Source organism: Labeo rohita, unplaced genomic scaffold, assembly GCF_022985175.1.
Source record: "Labeo rohita strain BAU-BD-2019 unplaced genomic scaffold, IGBB_LRoh.1.0 scaffold_120, whole genome shotgun sequence".
Taxonomy (NCBI): Eukaryota; Metazoa; Chordata; class Actinopteri; order Cypriniformes; family Cyprinidae; genus Labeo; species Labeo rohita.
Genome location: NW_026127340.1, coordinates 12,899 through 39,989, shown reverse-complemented (window position 1 = coordinate 39,989; position 27,091 = coordinate 12,899). Strand labels below are relative to the sequence as shown.

Below are 27,091 nucleotides of genomic sequence, written 5' to 3'. Positions count from 1 at the left end.
ATCACTGGGCTACTCTTAAAGCACAATAATAGAGAGCTGAATCTGACAGAGTTACATTCGTAATAGTGAGTTCAGTGGATGTATCTGATGTAGTCGACTGAAAGTGACGGTCTGAATTAGTAGCTCCACTGTATGATCGAGCACCTTCATACAATAAATATCGAGGTTCTCTGTTTGGATACTGTCTGTACCAGTAAAGATAGACATAATCGCTGCTTGTATCATATGAACATCTCAGTCTCACAGACTCTCCTTCTTTCCTGGTTGTACTCTTATCATGTTCATTTGGTCCAATGCTGTCAGAAAACACACCTGGAAGTGATATAAGGCACTTTACAACCACAATCCGTTTAATGAAAATATGAAATGACGTTAAGAATTACACATGCATGTAATTGATGTAAATTTGATTTTTCTCTCTACTCACTGAATGCACCGCTTAACATGTTGAACTACTGTTTAAGAACTGCTAAAAGTGTGTTTTACCTGGTATGATTATTAGGATCAATAAATATTTCTCCATTCTGTTTTTAAAAGTGGACACTCCATCTAATCAAATGTTAATGAATGCACTGAAGAACTGATTTGCTTTATATTAATAATGTGGGTGTGGATTGTGATATCAAGACCTGCCCCATTTTCTGCCAGAACACAGCAGGCTTTGTTTTTGATCTTGACTGTCATTTAACATTATTCTGTTTTAACATTAATTACACTGGTGTACTGAAAATATTAATATCATAATAAAGCTTTTTACATATACACGTGTGACAATGCATGAAGAAAAATGGAGGATTGTATTACAAAAATGGGAGATCAGCACTTATTAAGGTTTTTGTGTAAGAGTTGGGTGTGTTTTAGTCACTGTGGGCTGCAGAGCACAGTAGTACACAGCAGAGTCAGACACACGCAGATTCTTGATTGTCAGTGGAGCTGAATCTGATGACACTTCAGAGTGAAATCTCTCCTGGAACTCAGTGACCTGATCTCCTCCGTATTTGTTTTTCCTCAGCATGTATTTAGGAATGTCTTTGGCTTTTCGGATGTACCAAAAGAGATCTGGTGTTGTAGTTGCAGTATATTTGCATTGTAATATGACTGATCCTCCTTCAGCTTCAGTCACATGTATATATGGCTGATCAACTGTATCCTCTGGTCTACATTCTGGAAATACATGATAATCTTGTTGCAAATGATACTATAAATAAATATAAACAAATTAAATTAAATCATTATTAAATAAATAAATACAAAAGAAATTAACTTTACATACCAGGAATAACTAATGCAAAAACCAACACTTCTAACCATAGTTTCATTGTTTGATAGAGCAAGATCCAAGCAGTATGATTCAATCCTGAAACTGTGAGTCTGGCATTCAAAGCCTTGGTGTTGTTAGTGATAATAAGGAGGAGCTCAGTGCACTGTCAGATGAACATAGTTAACAATGTAGATATAAAATAAATATCACCCTCTCCTGGTTTCTTTTGTGTATTGCTAAAGCCATTTCTCATATTAACTTACACTGTGCAAGCATTTACTATGTATTTATTTATTTATTTATTTGGTAAGCATATTGACAAATAGTTCACATGATTTCACATATGTGACCCTGGACCACAAAACCAGTCTTAAGTCGCTGGGGTATATTTGTAGTAATAGCCAAAAATACATTGTATGGGTCAAAATTATTGATTTTTGTTTTATGCCAAAAATCATTAAGATATTAAGTAAAGATCATGTTCCATGAAGATATTTTGTACATTTCCTGCTTAAATACATCAAAACTTATTTTTTATTAGTAATATGCAATGTTATGTACTTTATTTGGACAATTTTAAAGGTGATTTTCTAAATTTTTAAATTTTTTTGTACCCTCAGATTCCAGATTTTCAAATAGCTGTATCTCTGACAAATATTGTTCTATCATAGCAAACCATCATCAATGGAAAGCTTATTCATTCAGCTTTCAGATGATGTTTGACCTTTATGACTGGTTTTGTGGTCCATGGAACATATCAAAGTTTTATTAATCAAGTCTTATTAAAATAATTAATTTCTATGTACAATCAGCACTTGGGGCTGAATGTAATACAGTCAGATATTAGAGATGGGAACATGACATATTCCATTTACTGTATTTTGCAAAAAAATAAACTATACAGTTTGTTACCAAAATTATAAATAAACATATAATTCATATTACATATAACACAGTTTAATTATTTTCTCATAACCAATTTTATAATGTAAATTTAATGAGTAACAATATATTTCAGTTTAACTTGTGTGAACATCCTAATTTTTTTTTTTTTTAATTCAGAGTTTTAAAGAATTAACTCAAATTCAGCTCAGTGTACAATATACAATATACAATGTGATATTACTGTTACACTTAAAACATATCATTAAAATTTTATGACTGTTTTATGATGCTTATCTTTATGAAAGAAGGTTAAATTTGAGAAGTGCAACTGTAGGAGAAGCATTTGTGGCAAATGTGTAGGCCGTCTTGCAATAAGAAACTACTTAAGTGTGATTTAGGATGACAGAAGCTTTATAGCAGTGGTTCAGCATCAAAACTTTGATGCTCACACAGGGTTTTCGTATGAGTGTTGAGTGTGTTTCAGTCACTGTGGGCCTCAGAGCACAGTAGTACACAGCAGAGTCAGACACGCGCACATCCTTGATTGTCAGTGGAAATGATTTTGAAGTTGTGTCGAGATTGCTGCTAAATCTATCCTTGAACTGCTTGTCATTTGTTCCGAATCTGTTCAGCATGTATTCTGGAAATCCATTTACTTTTTGCTGGTACCAGAAGAGATCTGGCGATGGATCACTGCTTTCATATTGACAGCTGATTGTTACATTTGTTCCTTCAACAGCAGTTTGAACAGGTGTATTTTGTACAACACTTTCCAGAGAATCACAACCTGTAATGTATTTCAAAACATCACTAATGAGGATCACATATCCATATTAGAAGAATATTAGAGAGTAATAAATTCCTTACAGAATCTGACTTACCCCAGAAATAGTTTGTGATAAAGAAGACTACAATTCTTTGCCAATTTGCCATTAAAATAAATGTTAAAATAATAATCTAGGTAAAATGAACTTGTTAAAGTCTACAGTGGACTCTTGTTTCAGCCTTTCTCTGATAAAGTTGTTGTAACACTGTCACATGCAAAGACCTGCAGGAAGAGTGTGACTGCACAGGATTTGAACATACACTGTGTGACTGTCTCCTCCTCCTGATAAATTCTGGATGCATTTTAGCGCCTTTTCAGTCCTTATCAGTCTTTTCCAGGGCTGTCAAATGATTAATCATGATTAATCACAAACAAAATTATATTTTGTGTTTTAATAATGTGTGTACTATTAGTTGTGTGTGTGTGTGTGTGTGTGTGTGTGTGTATGTATATATATATATATATATATATAATATATATATATATATATATATATATATATATATATATATAAATATATAAATTTTTTTTAAGTATTTTTATTATAATTTTTATATAATTTTTTATATGTAAATAAAAACAATTTTTACATAACATTAATTTCTCACACAAATTAATGTATATATAATTACACACAGTACACAAAATATATAGGCACACTCAAACTTTTGTTTTGTATGCAATTAATCACGATTAATCATTTGACAGCCCTAGTCTTTTGTAGAACTGAACTAATTCTTAAAGACACAGCAAAAAAATCAAAAAGTTGTACCAATAAAAGATTGTATATTGATTATTATAGTTATGCATTTTTCATCAATGTCACAGAGTTGTGTTTTTGTATGAGTGTTGAATGTGTTTCAGTCACTGTGGGCTGCAGAACACAGTAGTACACAGCAGAGTCAGACACACGCACATCCTTGATTGTCAGTGGAACTGTTCCTAATGTGGTGTCCAGTTTTGCATGAAATCTGTCCTCAAATTCAGGTTCTGTAGTTCCCTTCCCAATGGAAAAGTCACTCAGAATGAATGTTGGTGATCTGTTTGGTAGTTGTTTGTACCAGTAGAGATAAGCATTTGCAGAGCTCATGAGGGTGTAATTACACAATAAAGTCACTTGATTTCCTTCAGCAGAAGTCTTTTCTCTTAAAGGCTGATCAACACTGTCCTGTCCCCAGCACACTGAAAAAGATGGGATATAAATGAACAATCAGATTTTAAGCAACTCGATATTAAGTAACTCAAGTTTAAGTGATGAAAGACTGCTTCTTACCAAAAGCATTTGTTGTAAATAAAAGAGTAATAATCAGCCATTTTGTCATTGTTGCTCTGAGTTGAAAAGAGTGAGAGTCAGACGACTGATGTGAGTCTCTCCTTATAGCAGATCTCACTGTCCTTTGTAGCTTCTCTTGATGTTTTTAGCAACTGAACAGTCTCACACAAGAAATTAAGACATGCTTCCCCCTGGTGGTGATTTTAATGTATGAAACACCTCAGTTCATTTATAAACTTTGGAATCATTTGTGATTATTTAATTATATAAACCATAAAGTGAAATGGCTGTTGACAGACTATGCATAATGTGACATTTGTGTAAAATGATATTACATATAAATACATCTCATCAGGACCACAAAACCAGTCATAAAGGTACTAAAAAAAAAAACCAAATTAATAATTTTTCCATTGATGTATGGTTTGTTAGCATTGGACAATATTTGGCCAAGATACAACTATTTGAAAATCTGCAATAGAAAAATGCATATTACTAATCAAATTAAGTTTTGATACATTTAAGGTAAAATTTACAAAATATCCTTATGGAACATGATCTTTACTTAATATCCAAATGTTTTTTGGCATAAAAAAAAATCTAGAATTTTGAACCATACAATGTATTTTTGGCTATTGCACAGTAAAAAGTTTTCACTATGTTTAGCAGCTACCTTAAATTTTTAAGTTAAATGAACTTACAACTACAAGTCATTTTCAATTCAGTACAATAAAGTGAGTTAAAAACTTGCAGTTTTAAGTTGATTTAACATGAGTTGAAATTACTTGTACTTTTAAGTTGATTTAACTTAAGTTTTTAAGTTGAGTGTGATGGAATTTTTTTTTTTTACTGTGCAAGTAGTATACCCATGCTACTTAAGACTGGTTTTGTGGTCCAGGGTCACATATTTTTAATATCAGTTAAACAACATTTTGTTGTAGTTTTAGATTCTTCTCAAGGCTCAACCTTATATAAGAATTTGAGGGATGATACATTCCTCTGAACACAGCCTCTATTACAAATCTGAATTGGGTGTATGACTTTTTTATCTTAAAATATTTTAGTTTAATTGCTTGTGATGGATCTGAAGTTGAAGAACACTATTTAGATGCTCACACAGGATTTAAGTATGAGTGTTGAGTGTGTTTTGGTAATCTTTTTAGGCACAGTATCTGAAAATACACAGTGTAACTGTCCTCCTCCAGAAGGATTCTGGGTGAATTTTAACAACATTTAAATGTTAGCACTACCCCACCCATGACTCTCCTCTCCTGATCCAGAGCCACCTTGAAGCAACCTTCTTTAAGAATTTGAGGGAATTTTTTATTTTTATTTATTTTGTCCATCTATAGAATTGGTTATGCATGTTTTGCTTATTAATAACAGTCCACAAAATGCAAGATTATGTTGTGATGTAATTTACAAACAGTGTAACTAACTGAATAAATCAGATGTAAGGTGACATTTATCAGATAGACCAGCCTTTTTTTTTTTTTTTTTTCTTTACAATCAGGCTTACAACAGCATATTTAAGATGGTGTCATGTACTGTGTATGTAGATATCACCACCTTCAGGCTAAAAATATTTTTACCATCTGTGTCCTATTTGAGACAGCATCCAACGTTGTAAAAAATTGTGGAAAAAAAAAAAAAAAAAACAATTGCAAAAAGTTCTGTGTAAATCAGATTACACAGTATCTGAAAACACAGTTGTTGTTGTAGTAGTCTTTTTAATGCTTTTTGAAGGTTCAGTAGAGTCACTGCTGAATTAAAATACACCTGATATGATTTAAAGAAAAGTTTTTAAAAGTACAGAATTTGATTTTGCCATTTTACATTTACATGTTTTTTTTATAGGCTATAATAGAGCTAAGAATATATTCCAGTATATGAGTAACACTTGGCAAAGCAGTTTTCTAGCATTTGTAGGTAATCGTTTTAGGCAATAACAACTTGAACTGTAATAAATATTTAGGTTTTTACACAGGCTTCATAACAGCAGAAGCAGTAATCGCATCACATCAGAGGTTGAACAACACTACTCAGATGCTCACACAATGTTTTTGTTTGAGTGCTGAGTGTATTTTAGTCACTGTCAGACACACGCACATCCTTGATTGTCAGTGGAAATGATTTTGAAATTGCGTTGAGATTGCCACTAAATCTTTCCTTGAAATGGATGATCTAAGTATCAAATTTGTCCAGCATGAATTCTGGAAATCCATTTGCTTTTTGCTGGTACCAGTAGAGAACTGGCAAAATATTAGTGGTTTCATATTGACAGCTGATTGTTACAGCTGATCCTTCGACAGCAGTTTGAACTGTTGTGTTTTGGTCAACAGTGTCCAGAGAATCACATCCTGAAATGTAATGCAAAACATCATGATGAGGATCTCATTTTTATATTAGAAGAATATCACAGAATAATACATTCCTTACAAAATCTTACTTACCCCAGAAAAAGTATGTGATAAAGAAGACTACAATTATTTGCCAGTTTGCCATCATAATAATTGTTTAAATAAGCATTTAGATAAAATTGAGTTGTTTAAATTTACGGTAGACTCTTGTTTCAGCCTCTCTCTGATAAAGTTGTTGTAACACTGTCAATTATGCAAAGACCTGCAGGAGGAGTCTGACTGCACAGTATCTAAACATACACCGTGCGACTGTCTTCTCCTCCTTAAGGATTCTGGGTGCGTTTCAACATCTTTTTAATGTTGGTTTTATTAGTCCCCTACATTTGTTGAAGCACTGACCTCCCCTTATTTCAATTTGATGAATTAATGTAGTTCTAGACATTGTTATAACTTGACATTGTTTTTGTATTTGGGTATATTAGAAGAAACTGTGAGAGAGAGAGATTTAATGTTATTCTCTACTTCTATATTACATATATAATAATATTAAATATTTTAATTCCGCCAGCATTACAAGTCAGTTTTTAAAATGTATTTTAAATGCATGTCCACACCTATAATGATTGGTTTTGCAAATGCTTTGCATAATAATAGCAGTCCACAAAATGTTATTTTGATCTGTCACTTTTTCCTTATTTTCCCTTTATAATTTGAACTAAGCTGCATCACTAACCACACACAGGTGTTTCCACAAGTTTAATTATATTGTGTGAATTATAGATTGTGGGTTTGATGTGGTTTGAGATCAAACTGAAAAATAAATTTGAGTTTTTGTACGGCTTCACATAGACTTTGTATCACTGGGCTCCACCTTTTAGAGCACAATAATAGAGAGCTGAATCTGACAGTTTTACACCATTAATAATAAGTTCAGTGGATGTTTCTGATGTAGTCGCCTGAAAGCGAGGTTCAGCTGGGGTCCCAGTATTTCTCCATCCCCGAGCATCTTTCCACATTAAATACTGAGGTTCTTTATTAGGATACTGTCTGTACCAGTAAAGAGTAACTCCTCTGCTGCTTGTATCATATGTGCAGCTGAGGGTCACAGTCTCATCTTCCTTCATGACACTAGTTTCTTTATTCGGCCTAATCTGGTCTGCAGTCATCACACCTAAAACAAAGAAATAAGACAATTACTGAGTCAAGCTGCATAAAATTATTTTTTACACTGTTTTACTTTACATGACTATAATGAATATAGGAAGTCATACTGTACCTGGAGTCAGAATTAAAATCAGAAACAGGTATTTTACCATGTTTATAGGTGAGATCAGTGTATTAATGTTCTCTGTGCTCCAATTGTAATGTATTAGTTCAGTCCTCACAGAAGAGGTGTGTCTTCAAACTTTTTTTTTTAAACTTTGACTTTGGTTTCAGAAGCAGGTGATTGGTCGGAGGTGACAGTTGTGAACACAAGCAGAAGAGAAAAAGGAAATCAGAACGTATGTGATCAGGTTCTTTTGGACTGGTTACACATTCTGCATCATAGTACTGCACAAAACACAATGGAAATGCTGTAGATCTGCTCTTCTTGAGTAGAACTTCACAACTTACAACTCCAGGTTCATCTTGAACTTCTAAATGACAGGATTCTGACTTGATACTTAAACATTCAGTGTTTGTAATTGTTTATAGTGTTGTGTTGGCAAAGTTGGAGTTTTTATTTATTTTGTGTTTTTGTATGCATCCTCAGATTTACACCCTGGAATTTAGAAAACCATTTACCAATTTAATTCAATCACTAATTCATTCTCAAGTAAAATAGAAGGAATCTACTTACCTGAGAAATACGAGATAAACAACACTAAATATTTTTTCCAGTGTTTCATCATCATGATATTGTAAATGTGCTGTGCTAAATTAAATAAAATGGAATGAACACGTATGGAAGAGCTGTTCTAACTCCTTGCTGCTTCAGTCTCTCTTTGCAAAAGTTACACTCTGTCTTGCCCAAAAGCACACTGGAAATAGATTTAACTATTAATCTTTTAAATCTGAGTAATACCTATATAAGCAAAGAAATAATACACAGTAAAACATTATAGCCTGACCAAAGGTTTGTTATTCATTTTGACACTTAAAGCTCATAGTATTGTTGAGTAATTCACTTTAACTTTGAAAGAATATGACATTTTATTATTCTCTTATTTTTTTGTTGTATTCAAAAGTGCTTATGAATAACACAAATAAAAAAAATAAGGTATAAAGTTAGTATATTAGTTTTGTCATTTTCCATATCTCTAAACAAACCCTATGCAATTTCTTTAATGCAACATGAAATACTTGTTGTTGCTTGATATATTGTCTATTTCTGTTAATTACTTTTTAAATAATAATAAGTGTATAATTTGTCATCATCTCTTGACCCCCACATTGTTGTATGACTTGTGACTAATGTTTTTCTTTAGAACATGAAATGATATTTTGAGAAATTCTTAGTGTTTACAGTGGAAGTCATTCCTTGGTTGGAAGTCAATCTCTGGTTACCAATATTTTTCAAAGTACTTTATTTTGTGTTCTGCAGAAACAAATTTATGTTTTTTCAAGAAAATAGAAAGGCATTTTAAGTTTTTATATTTTTGTTTGAAAACTGTCCCTTTAAGATCATGGTTATGGATTTTATGGTGTTTTAAACTTATATAATGATCCCAAGTTGTGAATGCTCACAGTGTTTTTGTATGGATGTTGAGTGTGTTTCTGTCACTGTGGGCTGCAGAGTCAGACACGCAGATCCTTGATCATCAGTGGAACTGTTCTTGATGTGGAGTCCAGTGTTGCAGAAAATCTGTCTTTAAATGCATCCTCAGTAGTTCCTTCACCAACTGTAAATTCACTCAGAATGAATATTGGTGATCTGTTTGGTAGCTGTTTGTACCAGAAGAGGTATGCTGTAGGATAACTGGTAGAGTAATTGCACAGTATAGTAACTTGAGCAGTTTCATTTGCAGTCATTTGTCTTGAAGGTTGTTCAACTTTGTCTTGTCCCCAGCACACTGGAAAATAGATTTAGCCATTTTTCATGTGCTTACATTAAGTATCTCACACAGATACAGTAGTAAAGTGTAAATGATAAATAATATTCTTACCAAAATCATGAGCTGTGAAGAAAAGAGTAATAATCACCCACTTTGCCATTGTCTTAAAGGTGAAAAGGACAATATTTTATCAGAACTTTTCGGAAGTGTTCTCTTCTCACTGTATAGTCTGTTTCTCTTTGTTTCAGATTCTTCATGAGGTTCTGCCTTATATACTGTAGGAATTTGTGGAATGATGCCTCCTTGTGGTGAGTTTGAATAGATTTTGGTGATCTGGACTATTTAAATTCAATGGTACCATGTTATGACATAATTCACAAACAGTGTAACTGATGTCAGAATCAGTTCATCAGAATAAATTAAAAAAAAATTTATTTATTTGTTTGCACTATATATTTGACTTTGAGTGAAACACTTTCTTTTAAGAGACTCAGGTAGACATCATGCAAGATATCTTGCAGAGAAAATATTAAATGATAATGTGATGTTTAGTCAAATCTACATGATTGTGATGTATTGTAATTCAGGATCTTGGTCCACTGTTCTTCCACTCTCTTCCATAGTACATTAACTGTAGTGGGTTTTTTAGCCATAACTTTGTCGACAAGGATTTTCCAAAGATTTTCAGTCAGGTTTAGATGAGCACTCTGGCCTGGCCATTTCATTATTTCAATGTTCTTAGCTTCAAGGAACTGCTTTACCTGTTTTGCACTGTGACATGCATTGTGTTGCATGAAAATTGCAGGCTGATTGGGAGTGAAGGATGCTTGCAGGGAAGGAACTGCATGTTGCTGAAGGTGGTTCTAATAAACATTTGCATTCACCCTGACATGTATCTGTACTGTATAAGAGGCCCAACTCCTGCTGCACAAAACATCCCCAAACCATGACACTTCCTCCTCCACATTTCACTGACTTCTTTACGCACTTGTAATTCAGTCTTTTCTCAGTTTGACGCAGAATGAAATGTTTCCCATCAGACCTAAATAAATTAAACTTGCTCTCACTACTAAAGTAAACATTGGACCAGTTCTCCTCTCTCAACACAACATGCTCCTCAGCAAAGGTGAGCTTAGCCTTTTGATTCTTACTGCTGATGAGAGGCTTGATCACTGCAGATTGTGTTTTCAGTCTGACTTCTCTCGAGAACATGCCAAGACAGATACTTACCCTGTTCAGCACTAAACTGGAAAGCAATTCCAGCTGCAGTGTTGAACAGATTCCCATTGAGTGTCTCTACATGATCCTGTCTTCTCATGCATTTGTCTTGCATGAATGACCAGCCTTTTTGGGGGATCTTTAATGAATTAGTGTCATTGTAAACCTGCAATATTTGAGAAATCACAGATACTCAAAACTGCCCTTCTACTCATGTTAGGAGAACTTCACATAGGACAAAGCAGTGACCTTGAAATGTAGGAAATTATAGGTTGTTCTTTAATTTTGATCTCCACTGTATGTCCACAGCTATTACAATTGCTTTTGCAATTTTTTGCATATTAATAGCAATCCACAAAATGTTATTTTGATCTTTCACTTTTTTTTTCTTTTCCCTTTGTAAGGTAAAGTAAGCTGCATCACTAACCACCCACAGGTGTTTCCACAAGTTTAATTATATTGTGTGAATTATAGATTGTGGGTTTGATGTGGCTTGAGATCAAAGTGAAAAATGAATTTGAGTTTTTGTACGGCTTCACATAGACTTTGTATCACTGGGCTCCAACTCTTAGAGCACAATAATAGAGAGCTGAATCTGACAGAGTTACACCAGTAATACTGAGTTCAGTGGATGTTTCTGATGTAGTCGCCTGAAAGCGAGGTTCAGCTGGGGTCCCAGTGCTACTCCATGCCCGAGCCTCTTTCCACATTAAATACTGAGGTTCTCCATTAGGATACTGTCTGTACCAGTAAAGTCTAACTCTTCTGCTGCTTGTATCATATGTGCAGCTGAGGGTCACAGTCTCATCTTCCTTCATGACACTAGTTTCTTTATTCGGCGTAATCTGGTCTGCAGTCATCACACCTAAAACAAAGAAATAAGACAATTACTGAGTCAAGCTGCACAAAATTATTTCCTGTTCCATTTTTCTACTGTATATGACTACAATGAATAACGGTAGTCATACTGTACCTGGAGTCAGAATTAAAATCAGAAACAGGCATTTTACCATGTTTACTAGGTGAGATCAGTGTATTAATGTTCTCTGTGCTTCAGTTGTAATGTATTAGTTCAGTCCTCACAGAAGAGGTGTGTCTTCAAACTTTTTTTTTTTTGTAAACTTTGGTGGTTTCATATGCAGGTGATTGGTTGGGGGTGATGGTTGAGCATAAGAACAAGAGAAAAAACAAATCATAAAGTATGTGATCAGTTTTTGGACTGGTTACACATTCTGCATCATAGTACAGCACAAAACACAATGGAAATACTATAGATCTGCTCTTCTTGAGTAGAACTTCACAACTTCATGAGTCTCATCTTCAAGTTTATCTTGAACTTCTAAATGGCTTCATTCTTTGCTTCCCAACAAAGAGCACTTTATTGTTTCTTACTGATAAGGTTTTGACTTGATAACTTAGAAATTATGTTAACCTTTTATTATGTTTCTGCTTGGTTTGTAGTGTTATGTTGGCAAAGCTGCAGAGTTTTTATTCATTCTGTATGTTTTTTGTAAGGGTATTGAGTGTGTTTCAGTCACTGTGGGCCTCAGAGCACAGTAGTAAACAGCAGAGTCAGACACACGCACATCCTGGATCGTCAGTGGAACTGTTTTTGATGTTGTATCCAGTGTTGCAGAAAATCTCTTCTTAAAATCAGACTCAGTTCCTTCACTAAATGGAGATTTATTCAGAATTAATGTCGGTGATTTGTTTGATTGTTGTTTGTACCAGAAGAGGTAAGTATCTGTACTTGCAGCTTTGGTAGTGTAATTGCACATTAAAATTATTTGATCTGCTTCATTTGCAGTCATTTCTCCTGAAGGCTGTTCAACTCTGTCTTGCCCCCAGCACACTGGAAAATAGATTTAAATATTTATGATTTACATATATTGAGTAACTCGCATATAAACAAAACAAAAAGATGGTAAAAGATTAGCTTTCTTACCAAAGTCTTGTGCTGTGAAGAATAGTGTAATAATCACCCATTTTTCCATTGTTGAGATAGAGATTAATATTTTAATGTGTATTCTTATGATTGTGTCTTTCAGTCTGATGTGACTATAGCTCTTGGTTTCCTCTGTGTTGCTCTTCTCTTGATATGTCAAGTCTTCAGGTCTGTAGGCGCATGTCTTCTTAAAGACACCTTGAGGGATGCTGCCTCCCTGTGGTGAACTTATGCATTTCCAAACAACATTTTTCTCCAAAGTAACTTAAAAATGTGAAATACAATCAGAAGAAATATAATCAGATACCAAAGCAGTAACACAATACACATAATGTTATCAGATTTCTGCAAAAACCTTGTAGACATTCTTCCAGAGGAGAAGAAGGCTGCAATGCTTTGTAGACATTCTTCCAGAGGAGAATGTGTGGTGTTTTTTTTATTTAAATTTAAAAATTTTGAAAGAAAAGAATGACATTTTAGTATTCTCTCATTTTTTTTGTTGTATTCAAAAGTGCTTATGAATAACACAAATAAAAAAATAAGATATAAAGTTAGTGTATTTGTTGAACCGATTCCCCGTTGAAGCGTCTCCACATTATCCTGTCTTCTCGTGCATTTGTCTTACGTGAACAACCAGCGTTTTTGGGGGATCTTTAATGAACTAGTGTCATTGTAAACCTGCAATATTCGAGAAATCACAGATACGTAAAACTGCCCTTCTACTCCTGTTCGGATAACCTCAAACAGGACAAAGCAGTGACTTTGAAATTTAGGAAATTATAGGTTGTTCTCTAATTTTTATCTCCTCTGTATGTCCACAATTATTTACAATTTATTTTGCATGTTTTGCACACATTAATAACAACCACACACAGGTGTTTCCACAAGTATAATTTTATTGTGTGAATTATAGATTGTGGGTTTGATGTGGCTTGAGATCAAAGAAAAAAATGAATTTGAGTTTTTGTACGGCTTCACATAGACTTTGTATCACTGGGCTGCTACTCTTAGAGCACAATAATAGAGAGCTGAATCTGACAGAGTTACACCAGTAATAGTGAGTTCACTGGATGTTTCTGATGTAGTCATCTGAAAGCGACGATCAGCTGGGTTCCCAGTTCTACTCCATGCCCGAGCCTCTTTCCACATTAAATACTGAGGTTCTTTATTAAGATACTGTCTGTACCAGTAAAGTCTAACTCCTCTGATGCTTGTTTCATATGTGCAGCTGAGGGTCACAGTCTCATCTTCCTTCATGACACTAGTTTCTTTATTCGGCCTAATCTGGTCTGCAGTCATCACACCTAAAACAAAGAAATAAGACAATTACTGAGTCAAGCTGCACAAAATTATTTCTTACACTGTTTTACTTTACATGACTATTATGAATAAAATAAGTCATACTATACCTGGAGTCAGAATTAAAATCAGAAACAGGCATTTTACCATGTTTACTAGGTGAGATCAGTTTATTAATGTTCTCTGTGCTCCAATGCTAATGAATTAGTTCAGTTCTCACAGAAGAGGTGTGTCTTCAGACTTTGGTTTCAGACCAGCAGGTGATTGGTTGGAGGCTGTGAACACAAGCACAAGAGAAAAAAAGAAACCATAAAGTATATGATCAGGTTCTTTTGGACTGGTTACAAATTCTGGGTCATAGTACTGCACAAAACATAATGGAAATACTATAGATCTGCTCTTCTTGAGTAGAACTTCACTTGAACCTCTAAATGACTTGATTCTTTGGTTCCCCACAAATAGCTCTTTATTGTTTATTACTGATATGATTCTGACTTGACAACTTTATAAATTAGAAGTTTTTCTAATATATTTACTTGGCTTATACTGTTGGCAAAGTTGGAGTTTTTATTTATTTTGTGTTTTTGTATGAGTGTTGAGTGTGTTTCAGTCACTGTGGGCTGCAGAGCACAGTAATAAACAGCAGAGTCAGACACACGCAGATTCTTTTTTTTTTTTTATATATACTTTATTTTTATTATTTTTTAAGGATTGAAAGTAAAAGAAAAAAAAGAGCAAAATGAAAAAGAACAGAAAAAAAGAGCAATATCAGAACATTTGACTGGTCACCTTTACAACTTTACATATAAAGACATACTTAGCCATCAGCATACAGAGCAAGAAGACATATACACAATCCATTTATCCCAGTATTGAAAATATTTGTCCATTCGAAGTTGTAAAGATAGTGTTATCCTCTCCATATTTTGGATATTGTTAACTATTTTGAGCCACTCCGATTTTGTAGGGGGTTCAGTCTGTAGCCATTTTCGTGTAATGGCTTTCTTATTGGCAGCCAAAAGTGTCTTTAATAAATATTTATCTTCCACCAGTAGACTTGATGGCAAATTACCCAAGTAAATTGTAGAGAAATTATAAGCTATTTCATCACCAGATATATTATACATCACTTGATTTACTTCTTGCCAATATGGTTGGATGGTTGGGCAGCCCCAAAATATATGGAAGTGGTCTGCCAATGGTTCCCCACATTTCCTCCAACACAACCCCTCAGCTTGCCCACCAGTATGTCTAAGTTTTAATTTGGGAGTTATGAAATATCTAATAAAATTTCTCCAACAGAAATCCCGCCACATTCCAGAACTGGTAGATGTAGCCTGAGCAGAACAGATATTCGCCCATTCTTCCTCTGAGATAGTTTGGGATGCTTCTCTCTCCCATTTTAATCTAATCTCATTTGTTGAATGTTCATTAGTGGATTGAATTGACGTGTATAACCTTGATATCATATTTTTGTTGTCTTTATGTTTATAAATATTAATGAATATATCAATTATATTGGATTCATGTTTCTCCAAACATCTTATCATATTATTAAAATAGGTAATAATTTTTCTAGACCGTATGTTTCCGAAATTTTCTGAAAACTTTCTAGTTCTCCCATTGAAGAGATTGAGCTGTATGTAGTAATGCCCATCCTATACCAAGCTTGAAACCTCATGTCAATCTTCGCTGGTTTAAAGTCAGGGTCAAAAGCTACCCATCTCAGTAATCTGGATTGTCTTTCCAGAAGCGGAGATTTACATTCTTTAAACCAAATTCTAAAGGGGACTCTAGTCCACTGATTTAGGGTATTTTTGAAGTGTTTAAAGAGAGCCTTACAGCCCAGTAATGCTTGCAATGGTACAGGTATCTGTGAGGTTTCCAGATCCTTCCATTTTGCAACATATTTTAAATTGCAACAATATGTCAAGGGTCTTAGCTGGGCCGCTTTATAATAATCAAATAAACAAGGGAATGCTCTCCCCCCTTTCTCTTTAGTTAGTTGCAATGTTTTAAATTTAATTCTTGGTCTTCTACCCGCCCAAATAAATCTTGAAATCAGCTTATCCCATTCTCTAAATTGTTTTAATGGAACCTCAACTGGCAAGGATTGGAAGAGATATAGGAGTCGTGGGAGTATATTCATTGTTATTCAGTGGAACTGTTCTTGATGTTGTATCCAGTGTTGCAGAAAATCTCTTCTTAAAATCAGGCTCAGTAGTTCCTTCACTATATGGATATTTATTCAGAATGAATGTTGGTGAATTGTTTGATTGTTGTTTGTACCAGAAGAGATAAGGATCTGCACTTGCAGCTTTGGTAGTGTAATTGCACATTAAAATTATTTGATCTGCTTCACTTGCAGTTCTTTCTCTTAAAGGCTGTTCAACTCTGTCTTGCCCCCAGCACACTGGAAAATAGATTAAACTATTTATGATTTACATATATTGAGTAATATCGCATATAAACATAAAACAAAAATAAATTGTAAAAGATTAACTTTCTTACCAAAGTCCTGTGCTGTGAAGAAAAGTGTAATAATCACCCATTTTTCCATTGTTGAAATAAAGAGATAAATATTTGAATGTTTATTCTTATGATTGTGTCTCTCTGTCTGATGTGACTGTAGCTCTTGGTTTCCTCTGTTTTGCTCTTCTCTTGATATGTCAAGTCTTCAGGTCTGTAGGCACATGTCTTCTTAAAGACACCTTGAGGGATGCTGCCTCCCTGTGGTGAACTTATGCATTTCCAAAAACATTTTTTCCAAAGTAACTTAAAACTGTAACTTACAAATATAATCAGAAAAACAGTCAGAAAATACACATGTTGTTTTCAGATTTCTGCAAAAACAGAATAGTATCTTTGAGATTCTTCCAAGGAGAATGTGTGGTGTTTTGGAGGCTGCAATGCTTTTGATCCAAACTTTAGGAAGTTTTTTTCAATTTAAATTTTTTTATAATGTTTAAATAAATTAATAATGTTTATAAATATGAAATGTCTTGTTTGCCAGTTTTGTAATACAAATTAGAAAATTACAGACATAACATTTGTCATGATGACACTTTACAGCTGTATACACAGATTTATGGTTTGTCAAGAGAAAAGAAAGACATTTTAAGTTTAATTATATTAATAATATTTAGAAAAATAACACCAATTAAAATACAAACATTAAAAAACAAAACCTGGTAATATTTCCAAACTTGTGAATGCTAACATAGTTTTTGTATGAGTGTTGAGTGTGTTTCAGTCTCTGTGGGCCTCAGAGCACAGTAGTACACAGCAGAGTCAGACACACGCACATCCTGGGATTGTCAGAGGAGCTGATTTTGTTGTTTTGTTTAGATGTGCATTAAATCTCTTGTTGAACTCATCGTCATTATTTTCAAAAGTAGACAGCATGTACTTTGGGAATCCATTTGCTTTTTGCTGGTACCAGAAGAGAGTTGGCATTAGATCAGTGGTTGTATATGAACAATTGATTATTACAGCTGCACCTTCATCTGCTGTTTGAACTCTCATCTGGTGGACATCATCCTCAGATTTACACCCTGGAATTTAAGAAAACCATTTACCAATTTAATTCATTCAATCAATCATTAATTCATTCTTAAATTAAAATGGAAGGAATCTACTTACCTGAGAAATATGAGATTAACAGCACTAAATATTTTTTCCAGTGTTTCATCATCATAATATTGCAAATGTGCTGTGCTAAATTAAATAAAATTGAATGAACATATATGGAAGAGCTGTTCTAACCCCTTGTTGCTTCAGTCTCTCTTTGCTAAAGTTACACTAAACACATTTAGAAACAGCTGGAGGAGGAGCCTGGCTATACCACAGATAGCTTGATTGAAGGGTTTTGTTATTCATTTTCTGTTATTCATTTTAACACTTAAGGCTCATAGTATTGTAGAGTAATTTGCTTTAACTTTATAACATTTTAGTATTCTCCCATGTTTTAGTTGTATGCAGAAGTACATATTAATAAATAAGATAAAATAAAATAAGGTATTAAGTTAGTATATTAGTTTTGTCATACATAACTAAAACTCTATGTAATTTCTTTAATGCAACATGTAATGCTCTGCTTGTTATATTGTGTATTTCTGTTAGTTTTTTTTTACTTTTCTCACATCGTTGTATTACTTGTGACTTTGTTTCTTCTGTAGAACACTAAAGGATATTTTGAGAAATGTCTCAGCATTTTTGTCCATATAAAAGAAGACATTAATTAGTTGTAAGTCAAATGTTACCAGCACTTTCAAACATGAGAAAAAGTAAAATAAGGTAGTGCAGAACATGATAATGAGTTAATAATGGCTGAATTTACTTTTTCTTTTTTTTTTTTTTTTTTTTTTTTTTTGGTGAACTTTCCCTTGAAGATCATGGTTATGGATTTTATGTGGTGTTTATGAATATATTATGATGACAGGAGCTGTTTTTGATAGATTTCACTGTTTTTGTATGAGTGTTGAGTGTGTTTCAGTCACTGTGGGCCTCAGAGCACAGTAGTACACAGCAGAGTCAGACACATGCAGATTCTTGATAGTCAGTGGAACTGTTCTTAATGTGGAGTCCAGTGTTGCAGAAAATCTCTCTTTAAATTCATCCTCAGTAGCTCCTTTACCAACTTTAAATTCACTCAGAATGAATGTTGGTGATCTGTTTGGTAGCTGTTTGTACCAGAAGAGATATGCATTTGTAAAACTGGTAGAGTAATTGCACATTAGAGTAACTTGAGCTGATTCATTTGCAGTCATTTGTCTTGAAGGTTGTTCAACTTTGTCTTGTCCCCAGCACACTGGAAAACAGATTTAGCCATTATTTATGTGCTTACCTTCAATATCTCACACAGATAAATTAAGTGTAAATTATAAAGTAATGTTCTTACCAAAATCATAAGCAGTGAAGAAAAGAGTAATAATCACCCACTTTGCCATTGTCACTTAAAGGTGAAAAGGGATAATATTTTATCAGAACTTAGCAGAAGTGTTTTCTTCTTACTTCTTACTTTTCTTCTTACTACTATAGTCTCTGTTTCTCTTTATGTTTCAGATTCTTCAGAAGGTTTATATAAGAATTTGAGGAATGATGCCTCCTTGTGGTGAAATTGAATGGATCTTGCTGAGTTGAAGAATTTAAAATCAATTGTACCATATTCTGACATGATTCAGAAACAGTGTAACTGATGTCAGAATCAATTCATCAGAATAAATGATAAGATAAATTACATGTATTTGACATGTTTGCACTATATAACCAAATTTAGAACACTTTCCTTTAAGACTCTGGCAGACATACAAGACACCTTGCAGATCTGATCTTCATATGTTTTAAGCTTGCATGATTTTATTGGAGTTTGGAGTTTGATTATGATGGATGCTTTGGATGATTGCATGTTTTTGTACAAGTGTTGAGTGTGTTTCAGTCACTGTGGGCTGCAGAGCACAGTAGTACACAGCAGAGTCAGACACATGCAGATTCTTGATCATCAGTAGAACTGTTCTTGATGTTTTGTTCAGTGTTGTGGAAAATCTGTCCTTAAATTCAGGCTCAGTATTTTCTCCACCAACAGAAAATACACTCAGCATAAATTTTGGTGATCTGTTTGGAAGCTGTTTGTACCAGTAGAGATATGCGTTTGTAGCACTGGTAGAATAATTGCAGTGTAGAGTAACTGGATCTCCTTTATTTGCAGTCATCTCTCTTAAAAGCTGTTCAGCTCTGTCTTGCCCCCAGCACACTGGAAAATAGATTTACGCATTTATAATTTACATAACTAAAACAGATACTTAAGTATAAATGATGATCTTTCTTACCAAAGTCCTGTGCTGAGAAGAAAAGCATAATAATCATCAGTTTTTCCATTGCTGAGATAAATGTTTTGATGTGTGTTTTAATGAATGTGTCTCTCTGTCTTTACTGTAGCTTTCTGCTTCCTCTCTGCTGCTCTTCTCATGATATTTCATGTCTTCAAGTAGGTCTAAATCCTCACATGGCACTGTTGATGGCTCTTTTGGGCTTTGCCCCCTTGTGGTGAATTTATGTATTTAACACACATTTTGATTTACAGCAGTGGACATACAGAGGACATAAAGCCTTATTCTTTAAAATTGTATCTGATGTGTACTATCCAGAAACTTTTCAAAAAAGTCTGTTGTTAGCAGTCTGTTGAGGAAATAAAGTGAAATTAACTATACAACTGATGTCACAGTTAAAAACACAAACTGGTTAGTGTTTCCACTGATTATTTGCTAGTTGATCTTTGGTACTATAAAAACATATTGCTCTTTATGAAATGCTGCTGTGCATCTGTGTCTTGATTATTTGTTTGATCAGATTTCTGCAGCCACCTTTTAATTCTTGAAAATTGCAGCTGTCAATATGAATGTGAGAGATCCTGCCACTTGTGGCCACATTTATTGCTTTATGGTGTGACCATGATGATGCTACTGGCTGAAATTACCTGCAGTTATTACATCCTATGTAGTTTGTGTGTTCATAAGTGTCAAGTGGCTTTTTCTGTTGTACATTGTTTCTCTTTGTTGCCACCTCTTATTAGACATTATATACCCAGAAGATCATTTCTTATCACACCTACATGCAGGTGTTTCCACATAATTTATTGGTTTGTGCGTATAACAGATTGTGGTTGTGAGGTGGTTCAGTTTCAAAGAGAAGAATGAATTTGAGTTTTTGTACGACTTCACGTAGACTTTGTATCACTGGGCTCCAACTCTTAGAGCACAATAATAGAGAGCTGAATCTGACAGAGTTACACTAGTAATAATAAGTTCAGTGGATGTATGTGATGTAGTCATCTGAAAGCGAGGTTCAGCTGGGGTCCCAGTACCAGTATATGACCGAGCCTCTTTCCACATTAAATACTGAGGTTCTGTATTAGGATACTGTCTGTACCAATAAAGTCTAACATAACTGCTGCTTGTATCATATGAGCAGCTTAGTTTCACTGGCTGTCCTTCTATACTCATGACATTTGCATCCTTATTTGGCCCAATCTGGTCTGCAGCCATTGCACCTGCAAACATAAACATACAAATTTGCTTACATTTTAAAAACATTTAAAAAATGTTTTAAAAAAAAAAACAACAACAAAAAAAACTTTTTAAAAATGTTAAAGTCTGTTGAATCGTTCTGTTTTCCTTAGCATTGGCATCAAAGGGTATTTTACCTAAAGTCATGATTAAAATCAATACCAAGTGTCTATACATGTTTACTAAGTCAGATCAGTTCTGTTGATGTTCTTCTGTTCTCTGGGTTGTGATGATTGTGATGCTCTGAGTTTCTGCAGTTACTCAGGATCTGAGTCACTCAAGAACTTCCTGCTCTCTGTTGATGATGCTGCTTGTTACGATATGTTTATTTAATGTTTATTATTATTATTATTATTATTATTATTGTTTTTGTGTTTAGATTTGTGTATATGTTTTTTTTGTTGTTATTGTTATGGTTGCCTCTCCCATCTGTCTCTCCTAATTGCGCTCGTTAGAGCGCACACAGGTGTGTGGAGTTGCGGTGACGTCAGAGGTGGCGTGGCGGCGTTTCTGCGGAGGTGATTTAGTCCTGTTTGGAAGATTCCTCGAGGAGCTCTCCTCTGTCCCTGCTTGACGTTTTTTTTGTTAGAAAAGTTTGTTTTCAAGCCATATTGTATCTCCGATGTCTTTTAAAACCTTGTTGGTTTGAATAGTGTGAAAATGTGTTTATTAGATTTATTTATTTGGCAGATGATTTGGAAGGAAAATGCAAACATTAATGACTTGTGATGGTTTTTTCATGTGTTTTGATTTGAGTTTGGAAATTCCTTCCATGTAGACTGAGTGTGAAAGTTGTTGTAAGATGTTGTATTTTTCCGTGGTTATGACTGTAGAGGATGGATACTGCAAGTGTCAAAATGCTTACAAATGTTTTTTAACATTACATATTCTGGAAAAGTGATGAATAACACACAAACAGGTGTTTCCACATGTATAGCTATGTTGTGTGAATTTTAGATTGTGGTTTTGATGTGGTTTGAGATCAAAGTGAAAAATGAATTTGAGTTTTTGTACGGCTTCACATAGACTTTGTATCACTGGGCTCCAGCTCTTAGAGCACAATAATAGAGAGCTGAATCTGACAGAGTTACACCAGTAATAGTGAGTTCTGTGGATTTTTGTGATGTAGTCGCCTGAAAGCGAGGATCAGATGAGCTCTCATCCCAACTACTTGATCGTGCACCCTTATATAATAAATACTGAGGTTCTCCATTAGGATACTGTCTGTACCAGTAAAGTCTAACATAACTGACACTTGTATCATATGAGCAGCTGAGGGTCACAGTCTCATCTTCCTTTTTTATGACACCAGTTTCTTGATTTGGCTGAATCTGGTCTGCAGTCATCACACCTAAAACAAACAAACAAAATGAGAGTCACGTAACACAGAACTATCCCATTTGGATGTGTCAGGATGCAACTGTAAGTATTAAAAGAGTCATATTGTACCTGAAGTCAGAATTAAAATGAGAAGCAGTTGTTTTTCCATGTTGACTAGGTCAGATCAGGTGTGTATTAATGTTGTCTGTGCTCTGAGCTGTAGATCTGTGTTACTGTGAGTCTCTGCAGTTTCACACACAAACACACTGGAACTTCCTGCTTTCTGTGTGATGAGACTGTCTGCTGTTTCTCATGCTTTTGCTCTGTTTTTGCTTAAAGGAAAACTTTTGCAACTGCAAGAAATTAAACATAGATTTATTTATTTGGCAGATGATTTTGAAGAAAAATACAAACATTAATGACTTTGTGATGGTTTTTTCATGTGTTTTGATTTGAGTTTGGAAATTCCTTCCATGTAGACTGAGTGTGAAAGTTGTTGTAAGATGTATTTTTCTGTGATTATGACTGCAGAGGATGGATACTGAAAGTGTCAAAATGCTTACAAATGTTTTTTAACATTACATATTCTGGAAAATGATGAATAACACACACACAGGTGTTTCCACATGCATAGCTATGTTGTGTGAATTTTAGATTGTGGTTTTGATGTGGTTTGAGATCAAAGTGAAAAATGAATTTGAGTTTTTGTACGGCTTCACATAGACTTTGTATCACTGGGCTCCAACTCTTAGAGCACAATAATAGAGAGCTGAATCTGACAGAGTTACACCAGTAATAATGAGTTCAGTGGATGTTTCTGATGTAGTCGACTGAAAGCGAGGATCAGCAGGGGTCCCAGTATCACTCCATGTCCCCGAGCATCTTTCCACATTAAATACTGAGGTTCTGTATTAGGATACTGTCTGTACCAGTAAAGTGTAACATATCTGCTGCTTGTATCATATGAGCAGCTCAGTGTCACAGACTCTCCTTCTGTACTGATGACATTTGCATCCTTATTTGGCCCAATCTGATCTGCAGCCATTGCACCTGCAAACATGAAAATAAATTATTATTTAAGTTCAGTCACATTACACTCTTCACACACATTACATCTGTTTTCTTTAGCATTGGCATCAAAAAGTATTTTACCTGAAGTCATGATTAAAATCAGTACCAAGTGTCTGTCCATGTTTACTAAGTCAGATCAGTTCTGTTGATTGTTTTGTGTTCTCTGGGTTGTTTTGGCAGGAACTAAGTCATACAATCAATCTGGAACTTCCTGCTCTTTGTTGAGATGATGCTCATTTTGGTAAATGAATGAAAGAAGCAGATCTGTCAATGACATGTTATTCATTAAAGAAAAAGGAGGAGCTAATGATCCTGTAATGAGGCTTAATCATATGAATATGTGGTGTATATTGCCATCTTATGGTTAAAGCATTACAAAATGAAGTTTAATTCTGTAGTAGTTTCCTAATGAATAAATTAGTTTGTTTCAATAAATGTATTAATGTATTAATACAATTAATGAAAATTCTCTTTATTCTTTTGTGATTCAGTCTAGAAAATGTAACAAGATCATTTAATGTGCTTGTGCAACATCATGTGGATTTGCACCTTGTCATATAACTGAGCACTTCCTCTGTTTTTGTACAAGTGTTGAGTGTGTTTCAGTCACTGTGGGCCTCAGAGCACAGTAGTACACAGCAGAGTCAGACACATGTAGGTTTTTGATCATCAGTGGAAATGTTTTTGATGTGGAGTTCAATGTTGCAGAAAATCTCTTCTCAAAATCAGGCTCAGTGTTATATCGGTTCAGAATTAATGTTGGTGATCTGTTTGGTAGCTGTTTGTACCAAAAAGGTTTATGTTTGTATCAGTGGTAAAATAATTACACCTTACAATAACGTCATCTCTTTCCCCTGCAGTCATTTCTCCTGAAGACTGTTCAACCCTGTCCTGTCCCAAAGACACTGGAAAAATAGACAGAAAAAGTAAATCATTTACTTGAATAATTAGGAAAGTGTAAACATTTAGTAACCTATATTTGAGTAAAGCTTTTTCTGTTAAAGCATGCTGAAAACAAAAATGTGCTTACCATCATAATGTGCTATGAAGCACAGACAAATCAAAGCCCATCTAAACATAGTTGATCTATGAGGTAAAAGAACTGAAAATTCACTCAACTCTGCTTTCAGCTCTTCTTTAAATGTCTGTATCATGTCACATGATATACCTTTACATGAAGAGAGCAATGTTGACACCTTGTGGACAAAGTTTGAAATTGCTAAATGATGTTATTTTGCAAACCCTGAACAATTGTTTATAAAGGTATGATTGGTATAAATAGTGTTTTTGAACAAATGTTTGATCACCACTATGCTTATGTTTTACTTCATTATTTTATGAAGATATTTACTCATTTTTAGAATAACTGAACGGAGTATAATTTTATGTGTGCTTACAGTCTGAGCTTAAATGATCAAAATGCCCTCAGATATAAACCCCTCTTTCTTCACCACCTGGGAAAAGGCAAATGCTTATAAATATCATTTTATTATCTCTTTGAAGGTGGTTGCTTTATGAAATGTTATGAATATCTGGAGAAAGCATCTTTTACCTGAATCTTTGTGTGGCACCATTTCTGTTATATCTTTTTATGTTGTGAATGACAATAATATATACAATAATACAGACTATAATACTGTTTTTGCTGAATAGAGGGGTGTTCCATGTGTTTGATATGTGTGATGTAGATGCAATGCTGTGTGTCAGGTTTTTGTACTGTGTTCTTGTGTTTCCTGTCACTGTGGGCTCCAGGGCGCAGTAGTACAGAGCAGAGTCTGATATGAATGCAGAGGAGATCTCCAGATCCACAAGATTTTCTTTGCCTTTACTGACCTTGGCTGTGAATCTGGAATCTACATTAGACTCCTGAGCTTTTGCACCATCTGAGATGAGCACAATGAACTCAGGAGCTGTTCCTGGGTATTGACGGTACCAGTGAAGAGTATATGCAGATGAATAACTGCAGGATAATTTAATATTTGAACCTTCAACAGCAGTCTCCTCTAATTTGGTTGGTCTAATTTCATTTCCATACACTGCATCTGCAAATATAGATAAAATCTTTTAAAGAGAGGTGTTTAAATATCAGATTTAAACATTTTATTCATTTTAGATGTATCAGTATAGAATGCAATATACTACATGAGAAAAAACACTATACTTTTATGCTTAATTTTGAGATGAAATTTGTCATTTTGTCTGCAAAACACAAAACACTTCAATACTTACATGCAAAGGCAGAAAGCAGAATGACAGAATGGAGAATCATTGTGTGTGTTTCTTATTCTCTCTCCAACAGACTTGAAGTTTAAGAAGATCACATCAGATATCAGTGCTTTAAACCCCACCTCTTCCAGAGAACTCTTTTAAAGAGAATATCAGATCAGATCTGTTTTATGCACCACATGAGTCATTTGATTACTCATATCATTTTTGTACCTTCTGGTGTCAGTCCTGAGAACACAACAAATAGAATATGAACTAAATTATTTCTCATGCTTTTGTTTGTATAATACTTTAGATCTCATAAATTTGATCACATTCACTTTGCACTGCAAAAACTAAATAAATAATTAGATTTTTTTTTTTTTTTAATCTTATGCATGTTATTGTTGTGGGACAGAAGTAAATAAAGTGCATTTCCACCTCAACATAAAACTGAACAGTTATTATGGATTATTTTTTAAAGGTAATTGTAACTTTTTATCTCACATTTGCAAATTAAAGTCTTGCAATTCTGACTTTTTTCTCAGAATTGAATGATAAAAACTTCTGAGAACATATCAGTCTTTTTCCCCTCAAAATTGGACTTAATGTCTTACAGTTCTAAGAAAAACTGAATTGAGATACAAACTTCACATTTGTGAAAAAATAAATCAAAATTGTGTTTTTTTTTTTTTTTTTTTTTTTTTTTTTTTTGCAATTTAGGATATTTCACGCCATTGAGTTTATATAATGCAGTTCTTAAACAAAAGTCAGAATCGCGACTTTATATCTCGCAATCTGACTTAATTTCTCATAATTGCAAATTTATATCTCACATTTCTTACTTTATAAATTGCAATTGCGAGTTTATATCTCACAATTCTGAGAAAAAGTCAGAATTGTGCATTTGTGAGAAAATTTATTTCATACCTTTGAGTTTATATCATGCAATTCTTAGACAAAAACCAGAACTTCAAGTTTATATCTTGCAATCTGACTTCAAAAATCAGAAATGCAAGTTTATATCTTGCAATTTTTACTTTATAAATCGCAATTGCGAGTTAATATCACAATTCTGAAAAAAAAAGTAAGAATTGTGAGTTTGTATCATGCAATTCTGAGAAAAAGTCAATTGTAAGATAAAAAAACTTGCAATAACTTTATTTGTTTGTTTGTTTTTATTTTTATCAGTAGCAGAAATGTGCTTCCATACTTCCTCTGTTTTTGTATGAGTGTTGAGTGTGTTTCAGTCACTGTGGGCCTCAGAGCACAGTAGTACACAGCAGAGTCAGACACACGCACATCCTGGATTTTCAGTGGAAACATTCT

The 27,091-nt window shown here is 34.1% G+C and overlaps 1 pseudogene and 4 gene segments (V, D, J or C); all 5 read right to left on the bottom strand.

Moving 5' to 3' along the window:
- Window positions 1–7,462: 7,462 nt before the first annotated feature.
- On the bottom strand, window positions 7,463–7,921 carry LOC127157768 (T cell receptor alpha variable 40-like). The segment is given in 2 exon segments: window positions 7,463–7,776; window positions 7,882–7,921. Coding segments are annotated over 2 exon segments (354 nt in total).
- Window positions 7,922–11,285: 3,364 nt separating this feature from the next.
- Window positions 11,286–11,905, bottom strand: LOC127157795 (T cell receptor alpha variable 18-like). The segment is given in 2 exon segments: window positions 11,286–11,723; window positions 11,832–11,905. Coding segments are annotated over 2 exon segments (354 nt in total).
- A 1,839-nt stretch (window positions 11,906–13,744) lies between these two features.
- On the bottom strand, window positions 13,745–22,759 carry LOC127157796 (T cell receptor alpha variable 18-like). The segment is given in 2 exon segments: window positions 13,745–14,107; window positions 22,616–22,759. Coding segments are annotated over 2 exon segments (354 nt in total).
- A 363-nt stretch (window positions 22,760–23,122) lies between these two features.
- Window positions 23,123–23,777, bottom strand: LOC127157794 (T cell receptor alpha variable 18-like; annotated as a pseudogene).
- Window positions 23,778–24,963: 1,186 nt separating this feature from the next.
- On the bottom strand, window positions 24,964–25,826 carry LOC127157767 (immunoglobulin heavy variable 3-64D-like). The segment is given in 3 exon segments: window positions 24,964–25,011; window positions 25,298–25,599; window positions 25,787–25,826. Coding segments are annotated over 3 exon segments (390 nt in total).
- Window positions 25,827–27,091: the final 1,265 nt, after the last annotated feature.